Source organism: Peromyscus californicus, unplaced genomic scaffold (genome assembly GCF_007827085.1).
Source record: "Peromyscus californicus insignis strain IS unplaced genomic scaffold, ASM782708v3 Scaffold_15__1_contigs__length_86483966, whole genome shotgun sequence".
Classification (NCBI taxonomy): domain Eukaryota; kingdom Metazoa; phylum Chordata; class Mammalia; order Rodentia; family Cricetidae; genus Peromyscus; species Peromyscus californicus.
The window spans coordinates 69,868,728-69,882,578 of NW_026294447.1; the positions used below are offsets into that span (position 1 = coordinate 69,868,728).

General features: G+C 50.1%; 1 protein-coding gene across 1 annotated transcript; it reads right to left on the bottom strand.

The window, feature by feature from the left end:
- Positions 1 to 551: 551 nt before the first annotated feature.
- Fos (Fos proto-oncogene, AP-1 transcription factor subunit) lies at positions 552 to 3,984 on the bottom strand. Its single transcript, XM_052738230.1, has 4 exons — positions 3,681 to 3,984; positions 2,664 to 2,918; positions 2,129 to 2,236; positions 552 to 2,012 (listed from the first exon to the last, which is right to left on the bottom strand). Exons 1-4 carry the CDS (start codon positions 3,819 to 3,821, stop codon positions 1,368 to 1,370), a joined length of 1,149 nt encoding a protein of 382 aa, XP_052594190.1. The 5' UTR covers positions 3,822 to 3,984; the 3' UTR covers positions 552 to 1,367.
- Positions 3,985 to 13,851: the final 9,867 nt, after the last annotated feature.

Sequence of the window (13,851 nt, forward strand, 5' to 3'; positions counted from 1 at the left end):
ATAAAAAGCTAAACTTGCTGGTTGTCTGTAATAACCAGCAGTGACAAGCCTGAGGCAAGAAGGTTATTGTGAGTTCAAAGCCACCCTGGGCTACCTAGCAAGATCCTATCTTAAACAATACATACATATATACATACATACATGCATACATACATACATACATACATACATACATAAAGTTGAAGTAGTTTTTATCGAACTGGGCTCTGTTGAAAGGATTCCTTTCCTATAAAAACTGCTAAATGTAAGATGAGCACATAAATTTAAGAATGCTCCCTCCAAAAGACAGAAAGAAGCAGGAAGATGTGTCCTTGCTCAAGCTGTTACACGCAGCTTTCAGCCCCCAGGGCAGGTAGGTAGAAAATCTTAGCAATGCAATATGAACACACATATCTGTAAAATATCCCGAACTAGCGTTTCCCTCTGTGTGATAAGGGAACATACAAGAGGTGTGTCTCCCTCCAGGACCTACCCATCTTGACAAACTGGTCTCCACGAATGCCTTCTGGAAACCATACATCACTCTTAGGACAAAAAGCGCAACAAGGTGGTCGCATTCAACTTAAATGCTTTTATTGACAATGTCTTGGAACAATAAGCAAACAATGCTTAAAATTTTCATTCATATTCACTTTCCACATGTCGAAAGACCTCAGGGTAGAAAAAAATAAAATAAAAATATAAATATCTGAGAATCCATCTTAATAAATAAATTGAAAACACAATAAAACGTTTTCATGGAAAACTGTTAATGTCAGAACATTCAGATCACCTCAACAATGCATGATCAGAAACATCACGATGAACATTGACGTTGACGAGAAACTACAGTACATGGATATAGCTATTTCATTCTATCTACTGGAAAATAAAGTTCTATTCTTTTTCTTAGTTTAATATTGGTCATTGCTAATTGGAACACGCTATTGCCAGGAACACAGTAGGTATTGTTAAAATCAGCTGCACTAGATACAATCTGAAAATGTCCAGCACCAGGTTAATTCCAATAATGAACCCAACAGATTAGTTAATGCTATGAGAAGACTAAGGAGAAAGAGAACAGACACAGACCCAGGCCTGGCTCACATGCTACTAACTACCAGCTCTCAGGTGTCACTAGGAACAATACACTCCATGCGTTTTGTTTTTGTTTTTTTTGCTACATCTCCGGAAGAGGTGAGGACTTGAGTCCAGATGTGGATGCTTTCAAGTCCATGAGGCCCACAGCCTGGTGTGTTTCACGCACAGATAAGGTCCTCCCTAGGTCTACGGGAACCCTCGAGGGAAGACGTGTTTCTCCTCTCTGAAATGCACCAGCTCAGGCAGTGGCACTTGTGGATGCCCGCTGCCTCCCCTTCCCTGACTGCTCACAGGGCCAGCAGTGTGGGAGAGCTGAGGGAGTCAGAGGAGGGCTCGTTGCTGCTGCTGCCCTTTCGGTGGGCGGCTGCACAGCTCGGGAAGGAGTCAGCCTCGGGGTAGGTGAAGACAAAGGAAGACGTGTAAGTAGTGCAGCTGGGAGTACAGGTGACCACCGGGGTGCACAGGGGCTCCAGCTCCGTGACCATGGGCCCCATCCCCAGGGAGTTGCTGTGCAAGGGCTCCCAGTCTGCTGCATAGAAGGAACCGGACAGGTCCATGTCTGGCACAGATCGGGCGGTCTCGGAGCCACTGGGCCTGGAGGAAGCTGGGAATAAGAAGTCATCGAAAGGCTCGGCCTTCAGCTCCATATTGCTGACGCTCTTGACTGGCTCCAACGATGGCTTGGGCGGCTCAGGGTCATTGAGAAGAGGCAGCGAGAAGGCCTCCTCAGACTCTGGGGTGGCAGCCTCAGGCAGACCCCCAGTCAAATCCAGGGAAGCCACAGACATCTCTTCGGGGAAGCCCAGGTCATCGGGGATCTTGCAGGCAGGTCGGTGGGCTGCCAAAATGAACTCCAGTTTTTCCTTCTCCTTCAGCAGATTGGCAATCTCCGTCTGCAGCGCAGACTTCTCGTCTTCAAGTTGGTCTGTCTCCTGCACAGGGAGAGATGAAGGCAAGCATAAGACACAGTCTTGCTCAAGGACCCTGATCCCTTAGTCCCAGGCCTCCAACTTGGAAGTTGCAGAAGTAGCCAGCAGGCTCTACCTACCGCTTGGAGAGTATCAGTCAGTTCCCTCCTCCGATTCCGGCACTTGGCAGCTGCCATCTTATTTCTCTCCCTTCGGATTCTCCGTTTCTCTTCCTCTTCAGGAGACAACTAGAATAACAATTAAAAGAAGACCAACACTCAGTATGATTGTCTGGCGGCGTCACCTCCATGCAGCTACCCCAGTGAACTGGCTCCTACAGCACTCGCACCTCTCGGTGAAGCAGTTTTTCTAACCTGCAGTTGGCAGGCTGAGTGTGATTTGCATATAAAGTAAGATCTTTAGCAAAGGAACAAAGAAGCGCCCGGGCTAAAGAACGACGTGGGAAGCTGCCTGGGAAACTGTCTAGAGTGCTTCTTGGGGCCAACCATCAGAATCTGACAAGGAAGGGAAAAAGGGCTTGGAGCCATGGCTCCAGGTCCGGAAGTGCAGTCAGCTGCATCAGGTTTTACCCTCTCTAGTGTGTCCTGACACACACACACACCCCGTGACCCGCCGCCCCGCCCCCCAAACCTCAAGTCCAGAATCGCTGCTCACCTGCTCAACTTTGCCTCTTCTGCCAATGCTCTGCGCTCTGCCGCCTGACATGGTCTTCACCAATCCCGCCCGGGGGGAGTAAGCCCCAGTCGACGGGGTGGGGACTCCGTAGGGATGGGGAGCTCTAGTCTGCGATGGAGCCACGGAGGAGACCAGGTTGGGTTGCACCAGCCACTGCAGGTCTGGGCTGGTGGAGATGGCTGTCACCGTGGGGATAAAGTTGGCACTGGAAACGGACAGATCTGCGCAGAAGTCCTGAAACAAAACAAAAAGAGGAAAGTGGAGAGGTGAGCGAGGAGGTTCCAGATACAGGTGGAGCTAAAGTAGCCTTAGTGTCGCATGCAGCAGGGAGAGGGAAGGGGAAGCATTCGGGTCACAGACTGCTTGTGTCTTCCTGTATGTATCTCATCCGAGATAAAAAGCTCTCCCAGTTTCCTCCCATGAATTCTGCAGCGCAGCTTTTCTCCTCCATCCTACTGCTGCGTTCCCGTTATCCCTTCAGCATCACTCGCTTGAAAGGGGGTTTGTTATAAATATCCCTGACGTCTGCGCTGACGCAGGCGCCGCTCCGGAGTCTCCAGAATGAACTCGCTTTTTATCAATGAAACTGCCTTACACACCCGCCCGCAGCACCCTCCTCCCTCCTCCCTGCTCCAGGCTGCCCCAGGAGGGGGTATTGCCACTGTTTGCCGCCTCCCAGGCTCTAGTTAGCGAGTCTTAGCTCGAGACTCTTTGGCCCCGGCTGATCTCAGAGACAAGTCACCAAGGGAAGAGCGCAGGCCACTCAAAATAAACCTGCCGCGCGGGAAGGGGGCACTAAGTCGTACTATGACAAGCGTGCATGCGCTCAGACAAGTCCTGGATCTCCAGGCTAGGGCTGCTCTGACCTCCCCAGTTTCCCTCTTGAGCCAAAAAGCGAGAGCCCCCTCCAACTGACATCCCTGAGTGTCCCACCCGGGTGTCCCCTCCTCTGCGACCCTCAGCGCCGACCTGGCGGCTGCACGAAGGCAAACTCACCTGTGCGTTGACGGGGGAGCCCATGCTGGAGAAGGAGTCGGCTGGGGAATGGTAGTAGGAAAGGTTGTCCCCGGCCGGGGAGGCACTGCTGCAGCGTGAGGATGACGCCTCGTAGTCGGCGTTGAAACCGGAGAACATCATGGTCGAGGTTTAGGGAAATCCCGGCGAGGGGTCCAGGGGTTGACACTGGTGCGAGCTGCCGAGCCGAGCTGGGTGGGAGCGCGGTCACTGCTCGTTCGCGGCGCCGCCGGCTCTATCCAGTCTTCTCAGTCGCTAGCTGCAGTCGCGGTTGGAGTAGTAGGCGCCTCCGCCGGTGCCTTTATAGAAGCTTGTGAATGAACTTCCTACGTCACTGGGCGGAACTGTGGCGAAGGCGGAGAGACGCGCGCCCCAAGGCCCTCTGCGCCCGCCCTGTCGTCAACTCCGCGCCCCAGGTCGCCGGCCCCCCCCCCGTCTCGGCATGGAATTTTCACCTAGGAGTGTTCACAATAGGGGTCTTAGGGGGTCTCCCGGACTCTCCGCGTGTAGGATTTTCGGGGATAGTCCCCCCAGGACTACGGGGACCGGCCGTGGAAACCTGCTGACGCAGATGTCCTAATATGGACATCCTGTGTAAAGGAGGGAGGGAGGGAGGGAGGAGGGATTGACGGGAACTGCTCGCCGGCTGCAGCCAACTCTGAGGGTGCAGCGCGGGGGGAGCGGGGGCCGCGGCCGGGGGAGGGGAGGCGGGAAAGGCAGAGAAGGCGAGCGAACATTCTCACCTGATTCAATGTGGACCCTGTTCCCAGGGTCAGGGCATGCGACGGGGGGGTGGGGTGGGGGCGATTGGGGGGGGGCGCCTCCTTTCCATAGTCCAGAAATCTGGGACATTTCTGAATCTGGTATTAGGAGAAACAGGTACGCAGTCCTAAAGACCTGAAGCCTCTGATCCCAAAGGAAAGTCTGCCCACCGCAAATCAGTGTGGAGGGGGGGATATCAATTTCTCAGCCCCTCGCTCCGGCCCCTGGCCTGGAGTAACACTAGGACTGAGGTTGGAAGCAAGTAAAGGATTCTAAATAAGTGTACAATAGCCTACTTCACCTATGATACTGAGTCCATTCATTCATTCATTCATTCATTCACTCGTGTTTTTAAAGGAAGAAAGCACCCCCATCCCCCGCCCCTTAGCCACTCCGAGCTATCAGGGTGACTGTCAGTCCCCGGAGACACTGGCGGGTAAACATCATGCAAAAACCTCCCTGCAAGGATGCTTGAAGGGGTCGTTGGCTTGGTTTTGAGCTGGGGCTAGAGGGCGGTGGGAAGGGGGCGGTTGTCAGTGGGCAGGGGGCTGCTCCGAATTACAAAGTGAGGTGAGCTCTGGGAGAGAAAGCAAGTCGGGGCTGGGAAGGTGGGGGGCTGAATCCAAGCATGAAACCTCGCTTACAGGGAGCCGGCAGCGGGTGATTTTCCAGTTCGGACTTGGCGGGGGAGGGGGGACCCGAGGGGACTGGGAGCACCGTGCCCAGCTGTGCGTAGGGGAGATTTTGGCTTCTGGGACCTGAGCACCGCTCTTGAGTCTTGGAAGATGGAACTTTGGGGGAGGCCAGGTGCTTCAGTGTAGAACACACCCACCCCTACATGCCCTCAGCCTCCCGTCCTTCTGCAAAGGACAAGCCGGGTTAGACTGACTGGGCTCGGCCCCAGAGCGCCGGTCACCCCTGGGGTACGGAAACCGCAGGTCCTCGCAGAACTCAGGTGCCACTGAGTTCCATTCTATGGGTTCCGGGGGGAATCGAGCCCACCGGTGGGCGTTCCAAGAAAGGCTAGCGAGGATTAGGGCAGCGGAGGGACCTTTAGGGGCGCAAGGGGCGCAGGACCGCAAACCTGCTTCGGGCCGCCGCACCCGGGAGCTAGGCGATCTTGCTATAGATAGTAACAGCGAAGCGGCTGTTTACAGCAACACAGCGCCGCCGGGGCCGTCTCCAGGCGACGCGGCGCGGCCGGGTGCACGGTCCGCCCATCGAGGCCACCCGCCCTCCCTGCTCCCCAAGGGCCGCGCGGCCTCTCTGGCCGGGCTGCGGCCGCTCCCCGCCGCCTGACATCACCCTCGGGTCCGGGGGCTGATCCCGGCTGGCTCCTGGCTGTGCGCTAGACTCCATTCTTAGAGATCCAAAGCCGGCGGGAGCGGGGAGGGCAGGGAGGCGGGGATTCGTGGAAATAGGCCACTTGCTATTTTTGCCTTCCCTGTCACAGGCAGAGGTGAAAACAGGATTTCATCATTGTATGTCATTGGTTTATGTTGGTGGGAATTTAGGCACCTATTTTTTTTTTCTCACTCGAAAGAGGGGGGAGGGGGGAAAGAGAACAACGCGATACACAAAGCACGGGCTTCTTGTAGCTGCTCGATCCTGAAGTGATTTCGTCGCTTTCAGCTCTCGGAATTCTAACGTCTGTCATGTGCTTCCACTGCCCTTTACTATGAAAGAGAGAGACAGGAAAAGAGAGACAGAAGGACACACACAGAGATTATGCAGACATCTTTCCTCTTATTAGTTTCGACAAAGTAGGTCAAGCTTTGAATTCCTGGGTCTGTCTGGCCTTGCCTTCCACTCATAACTGCATCTCCGGGGCTCTCCGAGAAAACCTAGAGGGATTTGATTTACTTCCTCTTCAGGATTGAAGTAGCTCCGGCCAACACCTCAAAGATATGTCAAGATTTTATATCCAGGATTTATTTCCTACATCTCTTACTCCTCCTTTGGCAATTAAAAAAAAAAAAGGTCTTTGGGTTAGCCTTTCTCCTCCGAACAGCTTAGCTCTTCCTGCCCCCCCCCATCGCACCATTATGGCCAGAGTGTTGGACACCTAATACATCTGACCTCTGAAAAGGACAAGCTAGAGACTGGAAAGATGGTTCTGCGGTTAAGAGCACTGGATGTTTCTTCAGAGGACCGGGCTTCAATTCCAATGCCCTCTTCTGGCCTCCCTGGGCATCAGGCACATATGTTGCACATACTTACATGCAGACAAAATGCCTACACACATTAAATAATTTGAAAGGGATAGACCATCTATTAATATCTTCTCTCATTTTTTTAACAAAGACTACTGAGGGCCTGGGGTAGAGGCTGAAGCTAACTGTAATAAATGGGGTGAACCAGGCCTGGCGTGGTGGCACAAGCCTTTAATCCCAGCACTCAGGAGGCAGAGGTAGGAAGGTCTCTGAGTTCGAGGCCAGCCTGGTCTGCAGAGTGAATTCCAGGACAGCCAGGGCTACACAAAGAAACTTTGTCTCCAAAAAAACCTCTGTGTGTGTGTGTGTGTGTGTGTGTGTGTTTATATATATACATATGCTGACATATACATACACACACACACACACACACACACACACACACACATATGTGTGTGTTGATAAATGGGGTGGACCGAGCCTTCCTTCATACAGAGCCAAGGCTCCCAAGGAAAACAGGTAAGTCAATAGAATATTATGGGGCTGCAGTAAGCAGCTTGACTACCTGGTGTGCACAAGACCCTGAGTTTAATCCCATCATCACAACACCCAAAATCAAGCAGGAAAAGAAATCGTGCTAGGGGTGTTGGCACAGGCGTTTACAGCAGCATTCATCAAGGTAGCCAGAACATAGAAACAGCTGTGTCCATCAACAGAGAAATCGATTTTTAAAATACAGTATATGTACATGGACAGTGAAATAGTACTTTCATTCTTTCAAAAAGTAGAGGAAATCTGTCATTTGCAACAGTATGGAGGAACCTACAGGTCATCATGCCAGGTGAAGTAAACCAGACACCAAGAGACAAATACCACATGATCTCACTTACATTTGAAACCTCAGAGTGTGAAACTCTTGGAAGTAGAAAGAGGAAAACAGGTTACCAGGAGCTGGAAGGAGAGGGAAAGTTGGCCGAGAAGTACAAAGATACAAATAGGCAGGAAGAAGAGGTTGTGGTCTTCTATTAAATAGATCACACACACACACACACACACACACACACACACACACACACTTTCATGTTTTGAGACAGGGCCTCAAAGCTGGCTGAAATTCACTATATAGCTGAGGATGACCTTGAACTCCTGACCTCCTGCCTCCACATCCCAAGGGCCAGGATTACAGGTGTATGCCACTAAACCTGGCTCATAACATATATTTCAAAATATCTATAAAAACAAGAGAGGATTTTAGATGCTTTTATCCACAAAGGAATTATAAACCTTTGAGATGATAGACATACTAGTTACTCTGGTTCAATCATTACAAAACGTATACATGTATTAAAATATCCTCCACAAATCTATACAATGACCTGCCAATTAAAAATAAAGTTTTTTTTTAAATGAAGCTCACACATTGTAGCCTAAAAATAAGGACAACACATTGTAGCCTAAAAATAAAGACAACTGAGTGCCTGCATGTGAACTTATCCTTGCCATTTGCAAAGGTCAGAACAACTTTGAGACAAGTATATGTGCTCCAGAGCCCGTAGTGTAGTGCTGCCTCCCAGTAGGGCAGGGATTCCGGGCTCTGGACAAGTCTGAGCAGGAATCACCAGAACCTTGGCAGTGAGTGATTATCTGTGTGCTGAGTTCCTCTCACTGGAAATCAAAAGTCAAAAGGCTACAGAATCTCTGGTCTGGTTTTAACCCAAATTAAAAACAAATTCAAAGAGGGGATTGTAGGTCCTGCCTGTAATCCCAGCCCTCAGCATGCCGAGGAAGGAGGAGGGCTTTGAGTCTGGGCTACACTGGGAGTTCCAGGCCACCCTTGGATACAAAGTGAGACTGGCCTTGTCTTGTAAAAACAAAACAAAAACAACCAAACCAAAAAGAGGAGCTGGGGAGCCAGGATAGGAGCACATGCCTGCCAGACTTGTAGTTTAGGTGGTGAATGTAGGAGGTTCAGAAGTTCAGACTCACCCTTGGCTACGCAGGGAATTTGGGCTATCTTATTTGGGGTTATCTTATTTGGGGCTATCTTGAGCTAAAGGAAGAAATGAAAGAAAGGAAGGAAGAGAGGGAGGAGGAAAAGAGGAAGGAAGGAAAATTCGTTTTTGTTGTTGTTGTTGTTTTGGGGTTTTTTTTTTTTGGTTTTTTTTTTTTTTTTTTTCTCAGCAGATGTTTCTTATGCCATGCAGGCCTTTCTGATTTTGCTCTGTTGCGTGGTGGGACAGTAGAGAAACCTGACCAGCGTCAAGACATTCGGTAACTTCTTGAAGTTGGGTGTGCATGGTTGGGCCTGTGTTATTGCAACATTAAGTGAAAGGCGGCTGTCTGCGCCGCCTACGTACGTAAGTGCTGCCGCACATGCCCTGTCCCCAGCATGCAGAAGTAGTTATTTATTTAGGGAAGTGTGGTCTAGTGGTGAACGGTTGTGGTCAGAGCACGAGACTAGCAGTGAGGAAGAAGTGCACACCAGAATCAACTCTTCTGGTGACTTAGGGAAGCTGTTTCTTAGACTTCTTTGGCCGTTTTTATGCATTACTTCCCCCCCCCCCTTTTTTTTTTTTTTGAGACAAGGCTACACGGTAAGTTCAAGGCCAGATTGGATTGCATGAGACCCTGTCTCAAAAAGCCCAAGGGGAAGGGGGAAGGACCAGACTGTCATTCTTGGGTAAAAATAGTTAAAAACCGGGAGAGAGAGAGAGAGAATAAACAGCATGTGTGAGCTATCTTCTGCTGACACAGACTATGTGTAACACGCCAACGGTTCATGGCGGGAGAAAGATCAGAGGGTCAGACTCACCCCGTTACGCTACCCTGTGAGAAGAGGGCTGCAGGGTCCATACATAGACACCACATTGTCCACAATGACAAGAACTCTTCAAAGCACTCTGAATGTGTTCGTTCTGAGTGTCTGGATCCAACAAGAAGTGTCTCACAATCCCTGCGAGAGACTCACATGCATGTGAGCCCAGCACGGGGTCTTAGGGATCAAGGGCACTCGTGGGGTGCCTCTGCTCGTGAACAAAGCCCTTGTCCTTATTTAGAAGAGCACAGGCACAGCTTTGCCACCAGTACCACCCCACGCACCCGCCACCACTGAGACTAATTAGTGCGAGCGATTTAGCCTCTTTGGGAAGAATTCTGTTTTCATTCTGAACAAGCCTTGGCTTTCTGACAAGAGATGATGCTTCAGTGGGAACCCCATCCTGCTGCTAATGTGAGCACTTAAGCAAGGCTGTGTAAGCCCAGAACGCCATCATCCATCTGGAGCTGAGGAAACAGGACCTAGGGTGCTGAAGACCAACTCCTTCAGCTCAAGCTTGCTACATCTTTCACCACCAGCAGCAGAATCACACACCCGTCTGTCTGCCATGCTGAGCCTTGCTTCGGAAACAAGAACACACTATCAGACAACAAGAGAGGTCTTCTTCGGGCTGTCAGCTGCTCAAGTGTCCTGAGCTGACCTTCTGTGGCTCTGCTCAGCTTAGCTGCTGGGATTCCAAAGGAAACCTCACGTTACACGTCACTAAAACTATAGGACAGCAACACACCCTGAGAAACCCTCAACTTCAGGGCTCCCATCCAACGAGAAGATCTCACCATCAACCAAGGGCAGGGCCGAGGGTGGCTAGAAAGGGCTGGCGCATGACGCGCTTCAAGGCGTTGAGACATCGTATCCATCGTCTTACTTAACCGGACCTGAAAGAAGCATTGATTATTGTCGTGCCAAAGAAATCCTCCTTTCCCAACTTGGAAAAATCCAAACCGGTATAAGGAATGCAGAGCGAAGCTGCCTCCTGTCATGTGCATCAGAGTTTCAGCTTAGATGTGGAAGCTTTTTTTCTGTCTGTCCTGTAAGAAAAGTTCCAGCTGCAGTTTACTGTTAGCTGGGGGCTGATCTTCCTTTTACCTGCAGGGTTAGAGCTAGAGGATCACTGTTGAAATTCTGAAAGTGACTCACCTAAGAATTTCACCTCCAAGGCAGGGGGCCTCACTTGCCTAGCATGCCAAAGGTCGTGGGTTCAAGACCTAACACCAGAACAAATTTTTACCTTTTGACTCTGGGCTACCCTGGATTGTGAAGTCATCAGTTAAGACAAGGGCAGATGAAGACAGATCAGCCCCTGGCAGTTTCTACTTCCTCATTTCAGGGTTCTGAATTAAATCAGGACTCCAAACAGATCTGCTTTGTGACACCCACCCTGCTTAAAAGTCATTTTTTTTTTTTTAAATCAAACATACAAGCAAAATGACACTCCCTTCTGGTGTCTCTACATCTCCTTGGCCCAGCCCTTTGCCTAGCCTTCTGCTCTCAGCATGGACCACTTGCCCTGTTTCCCCTCCAGCCACCATGCCGCATTTTTCTCTTCCCTAGATGTGCCTGTGTCTGTTGCTGGACCATCATGCGCCTTGTTTTCTCTGGCCCCCAGACACTGACCCTTGACTCTTGCTTGTGGCAAATGTCACCTTCTGCAGAACACCTACCATGCCCCTCCCCCGAGGTGCAGGCTCCTGGCCTTCAGTAGGCTCTCTGTCAGGTCCCTGGGTTTCCCTTTTACTGAGCACCCACCACTGCGATGCTGATACTGTCTGTTTGTCCATGCACTTCTTCATTGTCTTCCCCCAACTAGACCCTAAGCTCCTCAAGACTGGGGAGCTTATCTGATTTAGTGAGTACTGATCTTTACTGGGTACCTACTTTTCTGACATGAGCAGGCATTCAGTAAATGCTTGTGGAATGAACGTTTGTTGAACAGAAGGCTTGTGAGCCTGGTGTCTAAGAAAACAGCATGGATTTCCTTATTTGGATAAGAATTTGCTGTTTGTTTTTGTTTGGTTGGGTTTTTTTTGTTTGTTTGTTTTGGTTTTTGGTTTTTGGTTTTTTTTCAAGACAGGGTTTCTCTGTATAACTTTGTGCCTTTCCTGGATCTCGCTCTGTAGTCCAGGCTGGCCTCGAACTCACAAAGATCCGCCTGCCTCTGCCTCCCGAGTGCTGGAATTAAAGGCATGTGCCACCACCGCCTGGCGTTTGTTTGTTTTGTTTGTTTGTTTTATGACGTCTTGCCACAAGCCTCCTCAGAGGAACCCAAACCCTGGTTAGCATTTTCATGATCAGTGTAATTCAAAGACTTTTCAACCTACGGTGTGCACCTGAGGACTGTACAGACCCATCTTCCCAGCTCGCTCTATGTCTCTAGCACCTGGAACACTGGAAGAAAGATATGAGGTACCTTAATTTTAAATCTATAACCACTCCACCCACAAATGATCAGCAAGACCTAGCATATATGAGAAACAAACACACAAACACACGCACGCACGTGCGCACGCGCGCGCGTGCACACACACACACACACACACACACACACACACACACGCACGCACGCACGCACGCACTTTACAATACCCTGGAATCATGCCGGGACATTGAGTTCCACAGAGGAAGGAGGAGAGCTCCTTCCCCAGTACCAGAAACAACACCTCACACAACAGGATAAGGAATGTAAGTTTCTTGCTTCTTGAATAGCCTTCGTCTCTGTTCCAGCTACTGGCTTCTGGAACAATCTGGCTGTGACTGAACACACTCACGGGGGAGGCCAGTGTACACTGACTTGCTTGAACTGCACAGAACAGAGGGCCTGGGCTACCACATACACAGGATAGCTGAGGGGCTCAGATGCAAGCGCTTATATTAGCCTCGTGGGGCAGGCCTGATCTCTGCGTCTGTAAACACTCCCTGTGTTCCGGCCTGGTTCACACGCGCGTGCGGCATGAAGGCATGGCCCTTCTAGCCCTCTGTGCAGACTCCTCGGTGGCTTGGACCAAGTCCTGGGTTCCTGGTCCGGACTTACTCTGTATGTGGGTTAACAGTCTCTGCTTCTGCCTGGACTCTGCCTGCAGCAAATAGGAAATGTGTGTGCTTTCGACGAGTCCTTTGGCAGCCAAGTCAAGTTCATCTGAACTCAGAGCTTCGGCTAGCAGATGTTTGTCTGAATTTAGAACTTGGAAAAGAGAGAAGGCAAGGGGTTATGAAATAGTCGGGAGAAACAGAAAAACAACAACAACAACAACTCTGATTTCACCTCACAGTCTCATTGGCCCACGGAAACAGCTCGCCAAATGTAACTCCAAGCCATGGGAGCTAGTAATTCTCACAGTTCCAAGGCATTTCTTGGAACAATTCCTTTGTCTCTTCCTCCTCTTCCTCCTCCTCCCCCTCTTCCTGTTTGGTTCTGCTTTCTGTTTTTTAAAGGCAGACTCTCACCACATCGCCCTGGTTAGCCTCTTCTCACTCACATAGCCTGAGATAGTCTTGAACTCCTGGAAATCCTCCTGCCTCAGCTCTCTGAGTGCTGGAACTATAGGCATGTGCCACCGCTCCTGGCTCTTCCTAACCCATTTATGACCCATACAGTAAAGCAGCCCTATGAAGAGAGTGGAGAGTTTCACATTGAGTGTCTTAGTCTGTGTGTTCAGATAAGAGCAGCTCTGAGGTGTTTATATCAAAATCTAGTTTGAGGTTAATTTAGTTGTATTTTTATCAGATGACTCTATTTTGCTTCCTATTTCCCAATGGTTTCAGAATTCCCTTCAGGGAAGAAAGGGGTTTTCACGTACTTCAGCACACCATTTCCTTGTGTGTAAGCCAGAAAGCCCTGAGATAGGGCCTCTGCAGTTAGTCCTTCCTCAATTAAAAATGTGCAGACTCTGGTATCCTGTTCTTTACATTCACTCAACACCTCTGGTGAGCACCTACTATGCGCAGATCACTGGAATCCATAGTAAACAGGCAAGCTTCCTAAGACAAGGCTTATTGTCTGATAATGAATGAGCAAGAAGACAAACAGAAATATCAGAAAAGTAAATGCTAAGGTGCTAGTGTGATGGGTAAAGGTGCTTGTCACTCAAGTCTGCCAACCTGAGTTTGATCCCTGGGACCTACATGGTGGAAGAGAACCAGCTCCACAAGGATATTTTCTGGTCTCCCACCCCTCTCTCCCTCCCCCTCTCCCCCTCCCCCCCCCCCCCCCTCTCTCTCTCTCACACACACACACACACAAACACACAAACACACACACACACCTGGGAGATTGACCTTTTTAAAGTAATGCTGAGTTTAATTAAGGTGGAAGGATATGTTGTATTGTAGCTGTGTTGCTATTTTGGGCAGGGTAGAGGGAGGCCACACTACATGGTGGTGAATGACCAGGGGAACTAGCCACCAG

Coding starts and splice junctions, on each gene's coding strand:
- Fos (XM_052738230.1), bottom strand. CDS start 3,821: ATGATGTTCTCCGGTTTCAACGCCGACTACGAGGCGTCATCCTCACGC. Junction 2,919..3,680: donor GCTCCCCCGTCAACGCACAG/GTGAGTTTGCCT, acceptor GTTTTGTTTCAG/GACTTCTGCGCAGATCTGTC. Junction 2,013..2,128: donor TGACTGATACTCTCCAAGCG/GTAGGTAGAGCC, acceptor CTCCCTGTGCAG/GAGACAGACCAACTTGAAGA.